Source organism: Kryptolebias marmoratus, linkage group LG15 (assembly GCF_001649575.2).
Source record: "Kryptolebias marmoratus isolate JLee-2015 linkage group LG15, ASM164957v2, whole genome shotgun sequence".
Taxonomy (NCBI): Eukaryota; Metazoa; Chordata; class Actinopteri; order Cyprinodontiformes; family Rivulidae; genus Kryptolebias; species Kryptolebias marmoratus.
Genome location: NC_051444.1, coordinates 18,981,679 through 19,002,821, shown reverse-complemented (window position 1 = coordinate 19,002,821; position 21,143 = coordinate 18,981,679). Strand labels below are relative to the sequence as shown.

Genomic DNA, 21,143 nt, shown 5'->3' with positions numbered 1-21,143 from the left:
TTTAACTGCTCAATTCACTGTCTAGTCGGCTTTGTGTATGAATTAAGGCAAAGACGAATAAGTGCCTGATGATCTGACAAAATTGCAATCTGAAATGCTTTTACAAATGCTGCCCCTCCAGCTGGTTTTCTGTCCTGAGCTCAGGCTTTGTGTCATGGTGAACTTGAGGCAGAGACGACTTAAAGCAGTCATCTGATTTGACATGGACAAAACAAACATGTTTTTTACTTCAGATTCCCAGTGTTTTTCAGGCCATGCTGGCACAAAGGAGTGACTCTTTGATTTGATCATTCATAAGATCTTTTTAAAAGTAGGCCTGTTTGAATGAGGCAGGGCCACAGTTTACTGTTTGCACCCAGCATGTCAACTGCTATTACACAACCAGCTCACTAATTGTGGAAATCTAAAGCGTGGCCACAGGGGGAGGAAACACGAGAAGCACAAGACGTAGTGCCTCTTCACCACATTGAATCTGTTATCTTTCCTTGAGGATATCTTGGCAAGCTGCTGCCAATAGCCTTAGATTGTTGGAGAAAGAGAGAGAGAGAAAAAAAAACATGGTTCCCAGAGATAAGCCACGGCAGAAATTGAGGATCTTTATCAAGACACCGAGGGAAGAGAGGGAGGCCAGTTCGACCTTGGACGATAAGTCAGTTAAAAACAAGTAAGAAAAGCTCACTGCGCCGGGTCAGAACATGTGGCACAGCTGCTTGAACATGTGCTTCGAAATCTTTATCATCGTCCAAGTTAAACATAAGGATCCTCGAGCCATTATTGTACAGTTTTCTTCAGCAGAGGTTTACAGTTTGGCGCAGGTTGCGTGTTTGTCCAGCTGCCCTGATTTGACCTTTGCATCAGGAAAAAAACTTTAATACCAACACACTGAGGTCTAACTCACCTAATGAGATTAAAAGAAACAAAGTCTCTGTTTCACACTCGAAATAATTGTTTTCATTAAAGCGAAATTAAATATCAATAATTCTGATCAGTTAGAACAACCACAGGAGATTTACCTGAAGTTTGTTACAAATTCACAAATTCGTTCATTCTCAAATCTTTATTTCTTAGTGCTTATTCTAAACGGAACTGAATTTTATCTCTAGGCAAAAAAAAAACATAATTGTGCCTATATTTACGAAAGTTTAAAATAATAAAAAACAATGAACCCCCCTCCACAAAAAAAAGACTGCTCCTAGTCTTTATGGAAATTCCAAAAGCCTTTTCCTGCTTTGGGAGCTCAAATATATTCATTTTTTAGAAAGCTGTTAAGTTCTTAGGTATGATTTGAGGGGTTGGAAAATTTAGAAAAGCTTTCAGTTTTCAGTCCTACTCCCATATCATACACAGGTGTTTGCAGTTTCATACCAAAAGGTTGTGTAATGGTTACCATTGGTTACCATTTCACAACCACACAATAACTATATGCATGCAGTATGATAAGCACCAGCTCCCCATGATCATATCAATACATATTACTTAAAAACAAACAAACAAAAAAGAACCCAAAACCTACTTTTTTATGACACAATAATAAGCCAGACATTTTCAAAACTGTATTCCAGTACATTAAATTATTTACTCATGGGGACAGGGCATGTACCAACAATAACATGTAGGTAATAACATAATACCTGCCAATAATGGAACAAATGAATATGACAACTTTGCCATCCACTATACCTTTTTCTGATGAGCAAACTGCACAGAAACAGCAAAAAAATATATTTCCAAAAAATGCAGTCCCATTTCAATATTATCACATTATCATTTGCAGTTTTTACATTGTCAGGTATTTTTTTTTAATGCTAAGCCAATAATGTGATAAACAGCCAATAATGTCATAAGGTATCATAAGCATAAGTAGCATAAGGATATCATTGGCAAAAAGTCATCATATTAAAGGCTCGAAACTTAATTACAACATTGGCAGGCATTACATTTTTGCCCATTTTTACATCGTGGGTTGCTACAGGACCCAAACATGGCGCACATGCTATGGCACAGCCTCTCAACTGTGCAGATGTACTGAAGCAGATGCTGCTTGTATGATATATAGAGAAAGCATATCATAAAAAAAAAATCCATTTCAAATTTCACCTGTCTTGAGATCTGGGGTTTAAAAAAAATTAGAAATGTTAGAACTTATTACAAAACAACAGATTTAAGCAGCTGAGGCTTTTCCTTCCCCACCTGCGATCCACACATTCATTCCTGCACATCTCTGCGTGTGCTGTTTTATTTCACGGACTGACCTGGAGTGCAGCTCCGTGCTGCCATTATTGTATTTGCTGCCTCGCTCCCACATGCCGTAGTCAGGGACCCTGTAGGCTCTCTCCACGCAGAACACCAGATTTTGGATGAAGGAAACCTGCGAAGAAAACAAACATCAAACAAAAGAAATGGCTCGGGACGTGAAGAACTAATGCAACAAATCAGCAAGACATTGGCATGTGCATGTGCACAAGGTAGACCAACACACAATGACCAGGTTGTAAAAAAATAACAGAATCACAGTGTTTGATTCGAGCTGCAGCTACACTCAGGATGGATATACACTAACAAGTAACCTTTTATATTGATCTAGGGTGAAGCGTGCAACTCTCTCATTATAGAGGTTACCAAGGAGCACAAGAAAGTTGATTTCTCATCAACACTCAAGGTGAAACTCTCTCTGCAGCCTCTGACAGGGTTTCAGTAAGCAGTAAAATGTAGCAGCACTGTATAGGAAGGCTGCTTGTAACACTCAATAGACTCGTGCAAAACTTCAGAGTTCAGTATCGTCCCTTTACAGCAACTGGACAGAAATGAAGTTTCAGCATTTATTGCAGCCAAAAACAAGAGGCAAATTATGTTTTTTTCTTTTTGCCTGTGTGAATTTGTGGTCATTAGTGTTAGCAAAATATTGCATGGACCAGTGAACGGACTTTAATGAAACTTTATATAAATATTTGTTGGACATATATCTACAACTGTTAGACTTCTGGAGTCAACCTCGTTCAAGAATGCCGCCGCAGCTAAGCGACCTTGGCAAACACAAAGCTGTCAATAACTCGGCTAATTTTACAAAGACAGAGCTAAACATTGGTGTGGTAGTAGCTGAGAGTCATTCTCAGCACATACTTTGAGCATTAACTAATCATGCAAGACAGATTAAAGAAGTTGCGATTAACGACTGGAGGCAACTGTGTCTGTCCTTAGCAAAATGTCTGCTAGATCACTGGATGGATCTGAATCAAACTCTCAGAAAGTAATCACTGGATGTACATCTACAACTGATTAAAACTTTGAGTCAAAACAATTCAATATGGCTGCCACAGCCAACTAACCTTAGCAAACACAAAAATGCCTATAACCAAGCCAATTTTACAGATACTGAGCTAAGATTTAGTGTGACGGTAGCTGAGAGTCATTTCCAACACATACTTTGAGTACTAACATATTGGACATTATCTTTGCCTAAAAGTTTGGCATTAACCATTAGAGTCGACATTGTCCGTATGTTAGCAAAATATCTTTTGGATAATTTTAGTGAAAATAATCACCCCCTGTACATCTACAACTCAATAGAACTTGAAGTCAACCCAACTGAAGATGGCCACCACAGTCGACTAATTTTAAAAAACGCAAAAATGGCAATAACTCAGATACTGAGCTCAGATTTGTAGCTGAAAATTATCCTCAACATATAGTCTGAGCTGTTACAGATCTTGCGAGATCTCGCAAAACCACGTGATCGCATGATGTTATATATAAGGTTTGACTAAAACTCCATCCTTCCTCGTCACAAGATGATTTTAGTCTAAAGTCCTCAATGACAGGCAGCAGGTGATATGCATTCCTGCAAGGAAGGCTAAGGTCTTTTATTTCAGTTTGTATCATCGTGTCTAAAAACCGACATCCATTTCCAGGAAACATTAAAGCATAACGACATAAAAAAAAGTGCGATGACATAAAGGCCTTGCATCATTAAAAAGACCTGGAAGCAGCGCTGCATGTGTGCGTGTCTGCTTGACTGACGGGAGATTTAATCTAAAATGACAAAGTGAAGGAAGGAAAAAAGAGGGGATGAGAAAGTAGAAGGGGAAGAAAAGATGGCAGGAAGCAGAAAGGACTTGTGTAGGATTTAAATAGGACAGTTTGCGAAGAAGGGCAGGGGAAAAGGCAACAAAGCAGATTAGTCGGTGGAAGAGGAAGAAGGTGTCTGCTGGATCTTTTATTTGGGATTTTATGAGTGGAGTGATTAACGAGGGGAACTCTTTAGTATCTTAATGGTATCTTAATGAATGTTACTGCCCACCGGCCAAACAAGCCTCTCTGTCTTACTGCAGCTAGACTGCTGCCAGTATTTTCTTTTCTTTTTTTTATTATTTTTTAATCTTTTTTCCTACAGGGCAGTTTGTGAATATAGGCACATTTATAAAAGCATACTACATGTGCTGCTTCTTTTACCCCCGTGCTCATGGCAAGCACACTTCTGCTATGCCTAACAAACAAAATAAAGGAAACAGAAAAGGGAAGATTGCGATGCACACAGAAGCAAATGAGTGGCTCCGTTTCGTACGAGACTGAAAATGACATCTGGAAGGAGGTTGATGGCGCATCTTTTCAGAGGACACGCAGAGTTTTTCTGTACAATTTATGGAAGAAGGAAAAAAAAAAAAAAAAGAATACTGCAATGCAGCTTATGGCTCAGCCTACTGAACACCAATGGACTTCACAAGCAGTGACAGGTTACAACAAGCTAATAAATACGCCGCTAATGTGATTAGTCTTAATGGGGGAGTGGGGTGGGGGGAACCCAGACGTTTCAAACAGTATTCAGCGAAAACACCAATCCCAGCTGCTCGCTCTCAGTGGATTTGATGTTTGCAGAAACAAGGTTCGGGGCATAGGTTGCTTCGATTGGAATTCTGCAATCGTGTAAAAAACAAAAAACAGAAAAAAGCATACTGTTTAACAGTGCAGATAAAGTCTGCTGCACAGATGGAACTGCCCTTATAAACAATAAGAAACTGCATTGTTAATTTGTTTTGTCAGCAGTTAGAAATAGAGAAAAATGAGAGATTATTGAGGTGACGCGCGCGTGTGTGTGTGTGCGTGCGTCGAGGTGTCTGTAAACAAAGCGAAGGCAGCATGCACTAATTGCTTGGCGTTATTATATTTTACCACATCCCCACTTTCTTCAGATAAGCTCAATTTAGTAAACAAATGGATTTCTCTACCAGGGGCGCACAAATTTCTCTTGCTTCGTAGCGGTAAGTAAGGCTGCGAATGAGTAGGCTGCAAACGCTAACAGAATTAATGATGTTCCAGCTGCTCCTGGAGGCCACACAATAAAAACACAAACTGTGGAAACTTAACAACCAACTTGCCTTGTTTCGGTTTTATTAAGAGCCGCACGTAAAGGAGACAAAAACCTGACGGGGAGCAGATTAATCTGGCACGGAGGGCACAGATTTACGGTAACGGCAGCTTGGCGCCAAATAAAACGTTACCAGTTGGATTCCCAGGTGGACTTTTAGGCTTCCTTATGGAAATCGTTTAAACGTGTCACGGCTGAAGCCAACTGAGCGGCTCATGAAATATATAAATGTGAACTGAACTATAAAAGTGAGATATTGTTCCCTGATCCTGCATTAGTGCCAGCTCTAAGACATCTGTGGAGGATTTAGCTCACGTATAACCGGGCTTTACAGACACTTTGGTCTTACTGGTTAGCGGGCAGGATCGGATCGGTTTAAAATTGACATTTCTCACTGGGTCCCATTGTTTTATTTAGAAAAACAGATTTACTATGCAATCTTTTAATTAATTTTTTTTAACCAAGTGTGTGTGTAGACTTAAACGACATACAGCGTAGGACTCAAAAGTGTTGCTGGAGTGTGTGCTTGTCTGCAGTTTCAAGTCATGTCGAGGGCGAGCGCCTTTACGTAGCTCCATTTCAGCTGCTGCGAAGTGTGTGTTGCATGTGTGTCATAGCTCAGAAAATGCAAATCAGCCATGCGACACACATCTTGGGCCCAACTCACATCCCGCTGCAGTTGCATGCTGCCTAAGGTCCAGTCAAATTGTCTTTTTTTTTTACCTAGAAAGGTTCCTAACTAGGAAAAAGAGCCTGAGAAATGATCTGAGCTGCAGCCACGATAGGAGCTGTTTGAATCATCTAAAAGGCAAGAGAAAAGAGCTTCAGTGCTTCCGTTATCATCTCTTTTAGCACAGGAAACACTGAACCGTTCTCTGTGTTAGGAAAGAGATTAATCCATCACACAGTTTTAAACACAAAGACCTTTCACGGCAATACCCTTAGTCAGAAAACATGATTTCAGGATAGTGACTGTAAAAAAAACAGTGACAACACATTAAACGTTTTGTGACTTTTCTTTTTGCTTTTGGAAATTTCCAACCCTCGTGATGATTTTTTTAGAAACTATTTTATGATGTCTTTTACTCTTTAGAAGCACCTGTCACATTTATTCTGACACATTTAGGAATATTTGTTTTACATCCCGATAGTAAAGAAAAAAAAAAGGCAGCATGTCAAACAAAAGCAGCGGAATGAGAAACGGCGTTATCAATCAATGTTTAATTATATAAACACGGAAATATGTTGTTTAAAGCAGTCTGGCATTGTTTTTTGTCAGCTTTGAGTGCGTCAGTCAGAAAAAAGCAGACACACACAGATAATGTGTGGAATGTAAATCCCTATTGTCTAAAAGTGGGGCGATATCATGTTGTTTTTGTGTCGTTTACCTCGTCGGTGTTGTAAATGATCTGCAGACCAGAGCAGATCATCTCCACCAGGTACAGCAGGAACAGGGAGACAGCATCGATCTGCAGTAACCACAAAAGGAAGGACAGAGAGGGTGAGGGGCTGTTAAAAAAGAAAAAAAAATACAGTCATTTGCAGCGTGTGTGTTATTCCCTAATTTGTCAATAGTCGATTTCCTGCAGACTATGAACGCCGACATGTGAGCTTTATGTTAGCCATTAGGCCCGTGGCATTGGCCTGCCATCATTCATAACCGTAAAGTTATAGGGAAAGAATAACAGCCAAGGACTGAACGTGCACACAGCAAAGGCTCCACGTCTCTACAACCTTGTTGGACCCGAGTGTGTCTTTGTCACAGCCAACTAACTTTGCAGCGGTGTTTTGATTTCCAATCTCGGGCTCTCTTGATGCATTAGCCATTCTTCACAAGAAACGCCGTCTCCATCCAAATGCAACACATCAAACTGACCTCTGTCGATACCATTGACGGAAGAATAAACCGTTTTAGTGCCAGCTTAATGCGCGCCCACTTCTCGAGGAAAGTTATTTTTCCAACCTCACATGCATGTGTTGGAGAGGGCTGGAGAAGTGATGCGTTTTGGTCTGCATTGCAAGAGATCAACATCAGAATCTATTCAAAGTGATGGATTGGCTAATTTAGTCATCCTGTTGGTTTATAACTGGCTCTAACTCAGCCAGTTTTACAGATATTGAGCTAAAATTGGATGTGGTCGTAGCCGAGAGTCATTCTCAGCACATACTCTGAGACTGAGATCTCACAATTGTTTGTTTTGTTTTTTTCCCCAAGGTTTGACCAAGACAAATCATCTGCCATTTGGTGTTGGTCGCATTTCTCCTCCTGTGTGGTCCCTGGCTGACCTGTAGGTGGTGATAGTCGCTGTACGTGTAAACCTCATCACCGGTGTCCACGTTGAATGCAGAGTGCAGACACTTCGAGGGACTGGGGTCATTTTTAAACTCCTCCACCTGGAAGAGAGGGGGGGACAGAGAGGACGGGAGGGAAAACAGGTTAACGGTGAAGAGATAGCAGACTGGAACCCACACCCGTTCCAAGTCACACATATTGAATATAATCACCAACGCAGACGCAGTGTGTATTATAACCTGCTCTGTGGGTCACATTTAGGTCAACCAAACTGACAGAGTTTACACTCAACCCTCTGCGATTTGGCCTGTTTTGTGTTCAGTGGTTTGTTGGTGGCTTTGTGTGTGTGTGTTTGCTGCATCGACTCTGCTACACAGTAAATCACAGCTGGGCCACCAGCCCTGTCATGCAGTTATAAATAATTGGCCTTTTGTTCCATTTTTTCCCCCATTTGTTTCTCTTCTCTACCTCTCTCGCCGCGATTCCCAATCATCAAGCCTTCCTTAGCTGCCACCATTTTCATTTCCACTTCACCCCCCTCCTCACATCTTCCCTTGCTTCCACTTCTTCTCACTTCCTGTCCTGCTGTCTCTTAATTTTTTCATTTTTTGCATATTTATCTTTTTGTGCAGACCCCTTTTTTTGTTGTTGTTTTTGCTTTGTTTGTCATTCTGCCTTTCTTAATTTCTTTTTTTCCGGTCTCTCTCTACCTAGATAGTTAGGTCATTGCTGAGACCCTCTGTCCTACTTTTACACTGCTCCAGTTTTTTGCTGTCCCACTGCGGCTAACATGCATGTGTCTTTGTGTGTGCGTGTGTGACTGTGTAAAGGGAAGATAATGAGTACTGCTGCTTATGTTTTGAGGAAAACCTGCTTTTGTGCAGAGGTCTACCTGATTCATGCTCCAGAACAGCCACAGTCAAGTGGCTCTAACATCAGGACATTCTGAAAAGGAAAACACTCGAACGCCTGCTGTTGAAATAGTCCACTTTTATAGATTTATTAAACTCCAAACTGTTGCATCTTATCAAAGAAAATCTTGTGTATAATTTTTTTTTCTATTTCCTGCTGTTAAGATAAAGCACTTTGTGAGCCAACTGCTAGGAAGCTGGGAATAAAACGTCAGTACTTTCTTTTATGGGGAAATATAAGACTGGTATTTTCAGTCTTTGGCCTCTTAGGGGCAGTGCAGTAACAAAAGGCAGGCAGAGTGGAGACTGTAAGAGCAGTTCAAATAAGCCTGAACATTCATTTAGTTTGCTGTAAAAATAATAATATGCATGACTACCTGATTCAAAGAGGGTTTTAAATCAATAGAAAAGTCTCTTTTGGAAACCATCCAAATCTACAGGCTCTGGCTCAAAGAGAACAGTGGAAAGATGAAAAAAGAAATAAAAACTAAAAAAAAGGGATGCCAGAAAAAAGGTTATGTGTATTACGGTTGACTGAGGTGGCATCCTTTTTTTAAGACTAGCCTTAAACTTGGTATTTATGTCCAGCAAGTTGTGAGTTTCTATTCTATAACTCTCTAGAAATTTCTCTTTTTTTTACAGCTGATCTCTGTTTGCATATGTTTAAGCTGTTTTCAAAATAATCAATGGTCCGTGTCCAATCAAACTCCTAGCACAGAATATGGCCTGAAAAAAAGTTGTTGGCCTGTTAGTTTCCCATTTCAACTAAGTGAACACATGTTTGGCTGTAAAACGTGGATTTTCAAAATAAAAGCTACTTTAAAGCACCATCTTTTAGGTGGTTCTACAATTTTGCACAGAGATAAAAAAAAAGAAAAAAAAAACACAAGTGGTTTATATAGCAGATTGGAATTTAAACATATGCAGCACTAATGAAATATGTTTTATTTGTTTATATTAATTCTTTAACGATGAATTTGGATGTGAAATGCTTTTGGCATTCATCAGGAAGAGCGAGCTGTAGCAACCTCCGCCACCTCCCACAGCTTTGTACATGAAATATATTTAACTCAAAGTGACAACAACTAAATAATGATTCAACAAACTCTGAGTCAGAATCTGTCATTGCATAAATTATTAGCTTAAAATTGTCATCTGTTTGTAGCCCAATATTCACTTTAAGTTTCAATTTAACCAACTCAGATCAAACAAATTTACCCTCAGTGAGCAAATGAGCCTGATCTCTTTCTGAATATTGAAAAAAAATATTACAATTATATTAACTGAAAGTTTTAATCGTTCAAACAAAAAGCTAAGGCGCACGATGTGCTGTGACTGGCTCGTTTTTTGGACAAAAACCATCCAGTTATCGAGTTATTTGTTATTATTTACTATCGCTGTTAGGCGATATGTCCGGGTCCTTGAACACTGACAGTGGGGCCCAGCTGTTGTGGTATTTGTCCAGCACCGGCTCTGTGTCACATCCTCTATAAAAACGCCATGTACGACTTAAGTGCTGGAGACAAGGCCATAACGAACGCTGCTCTGTGTAATCAACTGTGTAAACGCAGTGTTGTAATTAAGACACAGAAAAGCTCTCCCCTAAATTAGGTCGTCAAGGTCAAGATGAGACGAAAAAGACTGGTGTACACGCGACACACACACAGTAACACATGAGGCTGCTCTACTGAAGGTTGTTCGCCTATGAAGACTAAAAATTCAGAGGACCTTTCTGCTTCTGCTTCGGATACATAAGACCGTATGTGTTGCTGTTTCTCATTACAGCCGATTCTACACATTTATCAAGTTTATAGCGGACATGTTGTGAAATTCCCCCCCTTTGGAGTAACAGACTCTGGCAATTATAAGATAGCCACTTATTAAGCCCTTAGGAATGAATCAACCCCTTCCTGTTGTCATTTGCTGTAATAAAAAAGATGAATATGTGTCTGGTGTTCGAGCTTTAGAGGGCTTTTCTGAGTAGGGACACACTCTAGATCTCTATCACAGCAATTAATTGCAAGCTGCTCTTATCCAAACATGCAATTTGAAAGCGAAAGCTAAAAACGCTCCGAACTCACCTTATCCGCCTGCCTCATGTAGCAGTAGAGGATCCCTCTCATGCACTTGATGGCAGAATGCTCCAGTTCATGGGTTCGACCCAAATCATCATCAATACGTCTGGAGAGCAGGGAAAGAGGTAAGAGCACGTGCTTTAACCGATTTGGTATGTACTGGATACTTCCTTTAAAGTAATTAATGGTATCTGAGAACTAGCACAGACACAAAAGCAGAAAGAAGAGACAAGTTTTTACAAACTTCTCTGTTTTAAAGTTGACCTTCTTTACAAGATTGTCTTCAACTGTGCTCATAAGTAATTTCTCCAATAACATTTCAGGCTGTGAATTAGAAGAAATAATGCAACAAACATTTGTGGCTAAAACATAAAAGAAAAAAAAGCAACAATTAGTGTTTTTATTGACCAACATCAAAATTGAAAGACCTCAGTCCTGCCTTAATTATCAGACTACAATTATCTGACAACATAACAGACACAAGCTTACCCAACAATAATCAGGGTCAACAGTAACACAACAAGCCCTTCAAACTTAATTAAACTGAAAAAAGAAGATGGGAGTCTCATAGATTATGCCACTCCTAAATTAAAAGAGGACTAAAAGTTTAAAATGAATAAATAGAAAACAGAATTTGCAGAGCAAATGTGAATAAACAACACTTATCATGGGTGCTTCAAATAGGAGCTTGTGGTCATTCCTACGCCCAGTTTGGTCACTGAATGTCTCACTCACACACTCAGAGTCACACACACTCACACACACAGAAGCGAGCTCTGAAGTAAGTAATGGCACTAGCCAAGCCTGTCAGATGAGAATCATCTTAATTAAATCCCAGTGACAATTCTAATAGGAGGCAGCCATGACTGATGACTGGGATCTGCCGCTGGTCACATCACTGAAGTACTCTCTATTTTTACCCCTTTTTTTTCATCCTGTCTTCCCCCTCCATCTCATTTTCTCCTTCACTCTTCCCCTCTATGCCTTGTTTCTTCCTCCCATCTCACTTCTCTCACCCGTTCATATATTCTCTCCCTCTGCCCGCCTTACCTCCTGACTCTCCCCTCACATCTTAACCTTCACTCTTTCTCCTTTTCAACTCCTTTCTTACAGCATTTCTTTTCTTCATATTTTTTTCTCTGTCCTTACTTTCTTCTTGCTTTTACTTGAGGGTCACTCTATGAAAGCAGTTTCTTTTTTTTCCTCAAGTCACCAAGTACTGAGGAATGACATTATTTAAAGTAGGAACAGTTTATAAAAGGTGTTTAAGAGCCCAAGTGAAAGTCTGGGGTTCTTGGTCTGTTCCATTTATTTTAGTGTTTCTTAATGATATGTTTTAGTCTCTTTAATTATGTATTCAGTAAATGATAAGTTTCTAAATGATCAAAATTACTCACTTTCAACAATCAGCTTTGGTCCACTTGCACAGTTACATAAACATAAATGTAGACAAATATCATCCACAGCAAGAGTCAGTTGAGTCCAAAAAACAAAGGCCAGATAAACAACACTTTTCTCGCCCACTTTACCAACCAATACGCACTCAAACACCTTACAGTACTGGCCCTTCGGCATTGCAGTTTGCTCTTTCTAAAAGTCCCTCACGTCCATTCTTCCCAAAAATGGGGTCAAGACCCTGCTGTGGGTCGTGAAACACCAAGTTAGGTCTTGAGATGATCTCCAGAAATCAACCTGAATTTAAAACTGATCAGTAATAAGATATTTTTGACATAAAATGTTGTGGAAGAAGAAAAAAACCCAGCAGGAACAAAATGATAAAATGGTAGTTTCTGCTCTTGTGTTATCTTTGTTTAATTGGTTTATTAGCAATGTGTGTAAACTTAAACCAGCTGTAGTTGGGGTTGCACGTTTTCTGCTGCTGTCATTTTTTGAGTCAGAAGGTGAAAAGTACAATGACCTTAGAATACTACACTCACTGCGGACATTTCAGTCTGGCTGTCCATATTGTGCTGACAAATCTTACCAGAGGAACACTGCAGCACCCAACCCAGAATATCTGGCTTGACTTTCCTTCATTTAGAGAAAATGATGACAGATAGTTCACATTTATATACTCAGTCTAGCCCTCTGTCAAGTAATAATGTGTTACTGCCAACATTACGAGCACCTCATTAATTAACTAAATTAGTTATTAAAAAAGCCCTGAAATAAAGCACACAATTTAAAATATCTCATCAGCCACAAAAATTAATAGGTTGCCATATAAAAATAAAAAGCTGTGCTTTCATAGTTTTAATGTTTGATTTGGTAATTAAAAAAAAAAAAAATCTGCTCACACACTTCCTGTGTTATTAGGGTTCATGAATTTGTCATTGTTTTTAAATCAGTGACTACACACTATGACACAGCTTAAATAGGGTTGTTTTTTTAAGTTTCTGTAATGATGAGCCGTAAGTCATAAAACTCGGCACTAGACAGAAAAAAGGTTATTTTATTTGTAATAAATAAAAACAGAAGAAGCTCCTCTAAACTCCACATATTTAATGGTAAGGAGGTGTTTAGTTTTTCACACATTAACCAAATATTCTTTAGTTTGTTGTTGTATACCAACCTGTATGCCAAAGCCAGGGCCCAGGCACAAGCAGCACAATACAAGGAGTCCCGAACCTTTGCCTCTTTGCAGTTGGCGTATGTTCTTATAGGGAAAAGACCAGTGGTGGGACTCTGGTAGTTCAGAATGGTTGTCTTGACTAAACAGAGAGAGAAGCAGAAACAAAAAGGGAAGTAGTTACTTAACAGTTATTGCAAAAACAGAAAAGATACGATTTAATCCAGAGCAGCTGAAACACCAGTGAATGGAGCACAGGTAACACACACAACAAGCCAGACGACTCCGCTCTCTCTGCCTTTACAGAAACACAATAATCTGAAGTTAGCATATAAAACAGATTAATGCACAACAAGTCATTTTAAACCAGAATTAATCAGTACAATGTTCTGTTTTCTGATTTTTCCAGCTCTGATTTTAGGGCTACATGATGCTCTTCATTAAAATGTGGGGATGTCTGTATTCAAAAAACTCAAATCCAATATTTTATTAAAGTCTGAACTGAATACACTAGAAGAATGTAAACTATAAGCCTGAAAAAAACACAGACCTGTCTTAAAATTCTAAAAAAAATAAATAAACACGATCAACATAAAATAATAACAACAGCTAAAAGCATCTAGGTCAACCAGCCGCTGTTACACCTCTGAGCTGCTAAGTGAGGTAGAGACAGAGCTGTGATGGTCAATATATGGCAGGGTAAGCCAGCATTATGGCTTGCTTTTTTCAACTTCTAAAAAGCAAGTTTTCAACTCTTCTGCATTGTTAAATATAGCTCCGTCATCTGGACAATTCTTCATCTTAAAAGTGATGAATCAATTCTAAATGCTCTATGGGTACAAAGGAAAGTATACATCTAAAACTCTTCGGTTTCACTACAATGAAGTTTGAAACTAACATCTACAAATGATCCGAGAGATACCGGAACGATGAGGAAGCTCTACAGTAGATAATGAGGATAGATATTTGTTCGGAAATAATGGACACAGTACATTCAGCTGGGGCTATAATATGACAATGTGGCTTCGGTAAAGGCACGGGCAGGACTATCCTGAAATGCTGAACAAAGCACAACCTCCAAATTAGTTGCCGTGGACAGAATGGTTCAAAGCTCCTAATGCATAAACAGATCGTAGCCCTCCAGTAATATATGCTGAAATATCACATACTGAAACAGGGCCTTGGAGACAGTAATCACACATATCTCTTCTGCAGAGGTACCTTCACTGATGACTAATGTGTCTAGAGGGATCACTTCATTTTTCATCAGAACATTATGCTGGTGCAAATGAAAGGGGGGCATCCATTCTGGACTGTAGTTTGTTTCAGAACAAAAGAGAGAGAAAAAAAAAAAAAGATTTGTGAGTGACTGCAAGAGACCAAGGAGGACAGAGACATAGGAAGCGTGTGTCAAACAGCGAAAGAAAAGATGTGTGTGTCTGTGAATAAAACAGCAGGAGTAATGGCTGCTAAAAGAGAGAGACGGAGTGAAAATGCCTATCTGTGGGCATAAATTTGTCAATTGAAGGTGGCAGTCACATTGGCAGGGAGGTAAAATGATTGATTGGGTGAATTAGGAGGAGTATTATTAAACCTCAAAAGGTCCACCTCCTTGTAAAGTACTAATGAAGTCCCTGCTCACACCGAGGCACACATGAACAGAGAAAACTGTGTTTTTACCAGACAAACGGCATTTTCTGGACTTTATATAAGTTGATGTGTGGTTGGGGCACTGGAAAAAAAAGAAGGTTGTTCATCAATCGAAGTGCATGACATTGTGAGAAGATTGAGGGAGTCTGGGGAAATCCTAATGCATTAACGCATCACTACTGGGTGCACATGACTGACCTGCATACGTGTAAAGGTACTATTTATCTAGAGCTGTATATTGGATTTTCAACTTACTGCTTCATAGGTACAGGGTGTAATGCTTGACTGCTTAGCAGGCCAGATCAGCCTCCTATTGAAAACGCATGACTTATCATGCAGAGACACAGACAACAAGACGAGAAGAAACACAACACCGACCGTTGAGCAGCTGAAATTCTGTATTCAGCAAGAAAGGATACAATTCCTCATGCAAAACTGAAATAATTAGTATCTTCAGTCAGCAAATGAACAAAAAGCTGTAATTAAAAAAAAAGGAATGCAACACAGTGGTAAACATGCACTTTCAAACATGGCTAGAAACGCTCCCAGCCTTAGAGACAAACATTTTCACTGTCTGCTCATTTTAGCTCAGGAAGTGTGGTGTCAACATGGCTCATTTATGTCTATTTAAACTGGATTTGATCTGCCACTGAGGATGTGTTAGTGATCTGTAGGTGTACTACTTGTCCAATTCAACAGAAAGCAGCTTTGTCTCAAATTACTCCACTGTTTAACACAATTAAATTCAAAGGCGGGTCGTTTCATTTTGAATCCCACCTCTGCCAATGGAACTTTCTTATTCAACAACCTTAAACTACATTTTACTTACTAAAAGCTAAAATGTCAGCATGTCAAAAAAAAAATCTATGACTTGGTAAATAAATATCTGCAGCATGTAATTAATGTATGATCTGTTCATCTAGCTTCATACTGGTTTATAGAACAACTCATTCAGTAAAAACACTTAACTTTAAATGTTTATAAAACCAAGAAAAGTGCATGATTCAGATTGTCTCCAGTTGCAGTTCTACTGTATTTTAAGCTCATTCTTTGTGCACACACAAAGACAGAATTATCTAGATTGTTTCAACAGGCCTCTTTTTCGCAAATACTGCGTCTGCAGTAAAACAAGTTTTTTTTCTGCAGCGCTCAAGAGATCATTTTGTAATGTTGTAAGTCACGTCAAACAGTGAAATGATGAACATAAACACTGAGAAATCTGAGTGCTGTCCAGTTTCGGGCTAAAAGTTTCTCTGCATGCAAATCAACTGTTGTTGAGAGATTTTCTATGTTGCCATCCATCAAGCTAATGTCCCACTAAATCAGAAGCTAATGTCTCAGACGCTCACAGGCTGCTCTTTTACAATGGGCCATTTCACAGCACTGACAGGGTGGAGAGTACAGAAGGGAAAATGATAAATATATATATATATATATATATATATACACATGAAGAAAAAATAGAGAAGGATAGGAAGGGTATGTGAATATCTGTACAACCCCAAAGTAAATGCTACAAAAAACAGCAAAAAAAACATATTCATCATTCATGTTCATCTCAGGAATAATGTTTCTGCTGCTGCTGACATTGTAATAATGTTTCCTGCTCCAACATCTGTGGAATGAGATACAGCTGAATAAAAAAACAAGTTTAATCGTGAAAACAAACAACACACGACTGCATCAGGCAAACTTTTACTATGTAAAAAGTGCTTTTATAGAAAATTTTACTGTTTAGTTTTACTTTATTTTTCTAGAAAAAAAGAAACTGACCACTGTTGTCGACATGGTCCAAGATTCATGGAAAGGAAACATAAACTGGGGAAGATGTTCAGCTTTAGCCAAGTTTAGCATGAAGGCAGGAGACACAGAACAACTTGTCTAACTCAACCTGAGCAATGTCAATCTAAGACATTATTATTATTATTATTATTATTATTATTATTATTATTAATAATAATAATAATAATAATAATAATAATAATAATAATAATAATAATAATAATAATAATAATAATAATAATAATAACGACACAAAGTTTCTATTCACCTCATCTGTGGAGTGTCACCTGAGGCTGGAGCCTTCTGAAGTCTGACATAAACCATGTTTACAGTTACCTTAACACATAAACACCCAGCTCACAAACATGTTTACACCCAGGTCTCCTGCTGGTTTCACATGACGTACTGTGCAACCTCAAAGTTTAGGTTAATTGTGCTGGCTGGCAGTCGGGGAAACAACAATTTAAACAGCCCTGCAGCCTGAGAACAAAAATAAACTGAAGGGATGTATAAGGTGATCATTTTAAATATGCCGTTCTAAATATTCTTTTAGTTAGAACATCCATTAATTCATGTATTTTCTTTTGTCTATCTATGGTCGGACTGTGGAGGCAACAGGGGTTCTCCCCAGCAACCCTCTCCAGCTCCTCCTGTGAGATCCTGAGGTATTTCCAGGTCAGAGAGGGTATACAATCCCTCCAGAGAGTTTGGGGTCTCCTCCCAGTGGAAGGTGCCTGGGAAACCTTCAGAGGGAAGCGGAAATAGGCAGATGTCTAAACCAGCCGAGCTGAATCCTTTTGATGGGGAGACTCTGCTCCAAGACTCTCCCCTGATGACAGAGCTCCTCACTTCATCTCTTCATCTCTATTACTAAACCCGCCCATCCTATGGCCAGATGAAACCTGTTTAAGCTCCTTGTATCCAGGATTTCATTCTTTTGGTCATGATCCATATCTAATGATCATGAGTGAGAGTTGGAACAAAGATGGACCAGTAGATGAAGAGCTTTGCCTTTCGGCTCAGTTTCTTCTTCACCACAGCAGACTAAAGCAACGTCCTGATTCGTCGATCCATCTCCTGCTCTATTTTACCTTCTCTGCTGAACAAGACGCTCAGATATTTGAACTCCTCCACTTGAGGCAAAGATTTATTTTAAACCGGAGAGAGCATTCCACCTATTTCCAGTTGGGAACCAAGGACTCAAACTTACTAATTACGTAAATAATGCACCATAATAGTGTTGTTTCACTTTTTTTGTAGTCATAATTGAATAAAACATGGTGTGTTACAAAATTATTTTATTTTTGTCTTTTGTCTGTGACAGTAATGATTTAGGAAATGAACAAAGAAACAAAACAAACCAAAATACAGAAGAAGTAAACTTACATACTGGACACAACAACTTGAAGTGGCCCAAACTGACAACACCATGCTTAAAAACAGTAAAATAAATAAATAAATAAATAAAATAAAATAAGTATCTGATAAGATAATACATTTTTGTTTAAGCAGCTTGCTTAAAATACTGAAAAAAAACAAACTATTAAAATTAAAACCTTGTTTGTCCCATTCCTTAATCAATGTGAGCCAGACGGCAGAGCAACAGCAGCCCTACTCTGCCCCCAGTTTTATCAAGAAGCAGCCTGAGTCAGTGGAGTGAAACCATATTGCCACATAAATGAAAAACCAGAGCGGTTTGAGAAGAGAAGAACCGGGGAGGGAAGAATGAGAGAGAAAAGATGGAGTGATGAACTATATACAAAATGAAGGAAAAGCTTCCTCTGGTATTCTTTCCTTGATAATAGAAACATAGCCCCTAATCACAGGAGCAGCATAAGCTTAATGCCACTGCTTTGGACTGAGCCGGAGGCAACATTGCAACTACACAACTAAGAAAGATTTTGTTTTCTTCTGTTTTTTTTTTTTCTAACTGGTTTGATTTGTCATTGTCATCCAGCTTCACCCCTCTCCACCTCTTTCCCTCCCTGAAACTGAAAGAAAGCAGGTATATTGAAAAGAGGGCCTGCGCGCCGGTGATAACGTTGGCTTTGTTCCCTGCTGGAATTGGACAAGCACTTCCAGCCGCCAACCAACACAACAATTAAACAAGCTCAGTGTTTCAGGCTGCGTTTATGACGCACTGCAATCTGGCAGAGGCTTTTCTCAGAATCTACGAGGTTTCAACGAAGCCGCTGCTGTAGGCAACGCTGTGCTCACTGATAGCAGCAAATTGGTTTTAACCGAGAGCTATACCTGTTGCAGACTAAGCTCTGTGCATTGTCTGCAGTCAACACACATGCAGCCTAACAAAAAAAAAACAGAAGCCACATACTGCTGGCACCTTAACGGACACACAAACCGATACAGGGACACACACATATACAAGCTGCCTCCATCAGTGCTGACCAATGGGCTGTGTCATATGTGCCAGAGGAGTGTTCAAGGGTGAAAATGGTGCATCCAGCCCTGAACAGACATTTTCTCACAATACTTATAACACTCCACACCTGGTTCAGAGCAGGTACGCCTGCTTCTTCAATGTTTAATTTGCACACTGACACAGAAAGATGTGCACAAATAGTAGCTTGCTTCTGGCGAAATGACAAAAGCACTGATTTATGCAGTTACACTTTAACATTTGTAGATTTTAGTTAATATTGTTGTTTTAAGCAAACGTCGTGGCATAGATCTTATATTTAACCAACACCTGAACCCCCCCTCCCTAATCGTTAAGCTGTGATTTGTTTTTTGGCTGTATTATTTCCCTGTCAATGTCATAGATTTAGTTCCATTTATTCCTTTCTGCACATATGCTGTGTTCAAAATCCTACACATCAGTTAGCACAAAGACAGTCTCTTTTAAAGACAAACATGAGTTTATATGACACACTGTAGTCGTGTTTGAAAAATGTTTTGTAAAGCACATCATCTACTCACAATAAACACTGGTTATTACTACTTTGTCTGTTTTATTTATGACTTCCACTTTTTCATGCTGCCAAAAGAACACCCACGATATCCACATTGTTCTTTTTATCTTTTCCCTTTTGCCTAATTTCTCAGATTTATTCCCCATTTTTAAAAAATATGATTGTAATTTATTACCTCTTGCTTTCAGAACCTCTTCTTTGCTCTCCACCATATCTAGTTTTTAATGACCTCAATCATCAATAAAGTCTGCCACCAGTAGCATCTCTAAGAATATTCTACTATATTTTATCTAGAACTCCATTGTTCATTTAAGGCATTTCATATTCAATTATCAACTTATTTGGGTTGTCAACCTTTAATGAATACTATTGATCAATAAGTTGCCATTAATGAAAAAAATGCATGCTACAGTTAAAGAAGGGGGAAAATGAAGCTAACAAAACAGAATTTATGGAGTTGTAAATAATGAAAATGTGCCTTTAAACATTTGCAAGAAAGATTGGTGGAACAGCAGCAGGAGAAATTAGTGCTTCTTGGATCTTTTAATGGAAACTGCCCATTAGTTTGTCACTGTACTGTATCCCCAGGGCCAAGTAAAGCTCTTCTTTAAATTAACTCTTTGAAAAATCGTGGTAATTGATGCTCTTAGCAAAGAGCTACGGATACAAGTGAGGCCATTCAATATTTACTCTCAAAGAGAAACTTAAGAGTCAGCTGAAAAACAGTATTTTGCAGGGGTTTTTTTTTGTTTTCCTCTGGTTTATCTTTGACTAAACAGCAACACTGATCAGTGTGTAGTCATGTTCGACTAACACACACACAATCACACACAATCTACAACAATGAAAAAATTTTAAAAAACAGGACACCAGGATAACAAATGTGCATGTCCTGTACAGTTATGATTATTTGACTGGAATAAAAGCGTATTTGAAGCTAAAATGAACAAACTGACTGCATGGTGGAGTGGTCCGACGGTCAGACTCTCGGCTTCTGGGTGGGGCCTTTCTTTGTGGAGTTTGCATGTTCTCAGCAAGTGTGGATTTTGTCTGGGTTCAGCTGTTTTCTCTCACAGTTCAAAGGCATGCATGTTAGGTTATTTGGCGATTATGAATAGCCCTCAGATATGTTTATCTGGTTCATCTCTATGGGGCCCACCAATACAAAGGCAACCTGTCCAGGGTCTATCCAGCCTCTCACCCAATGACTTCTGGGGACAGGCACCAGTTCCCTGAGTTTCTAAACAGAACCAAATGGATAAAGCAAATAAATGGATGGATGAATAAATGAACTAATAATCCATCAAACTGTGTGTCAAGATGCAGTCGTACTGTACAGTAAACCTTTCACTTTTTTAACAAAAACATCTTAGAGAATTTCAGCTTCTGCATCAGATGACCATCAGGTCCAATGCTGGGCTGTTTCAACACGCATAAACCCAGGGGTGAACCTGGGTCCTACCGTCTGAATACTAAACCCAGCTCTATCTGTTTCAATGAAGTGCCATGTTTAGCCACGTGGATCCAGTTTATCGTCATAAAAGAAAACAAACAGGAAAGACCGACTTCAC

General features: G+C 39.1%; 1 protein-coding gene across 3 annotated transcripts in view; it reads right to left on the bottom strand.

Annotated features, from left to right (window-relative positions):
- The window catches only part of phkb (phosphorylase kinase, beta), a 103,510-nt gene that overhangs the window by 77,634 nt on the left and 4,733 nt on the right, over positions 1 to 21,143 (bottom strand). For all 3 annotated transcript variants that reach the window (XM_017425886.3, XM_017425885.2, XM_017425884.2), the window contains 5 exons: positions 13,214 to 13,352; positions 10,648 to 10,747; positions 7,649 to 7,756; positions 6,751 to 6,831; positions 2,253 to 2,368 (listed from right to left, as the gene is read on the bottom strand). In XM_017425886.3, the coding sequence (XP_017281375.1) occupies positions 2,253 to 2,368; positions 6,751 to 6,831; positions 7,649 to 7,756; positions 10,648 to 10,747; positions 13,214 to 13,352 (544 nt within the window). The remainder of the gene's footprint in view (positions 1 to 2,252; positions 2,369 to 6,750; positions 6,832 to 7,648; positions 7,757 to 10,647; positions 10,748 to 13,213; positions 13,353 to 21,143) is intronic.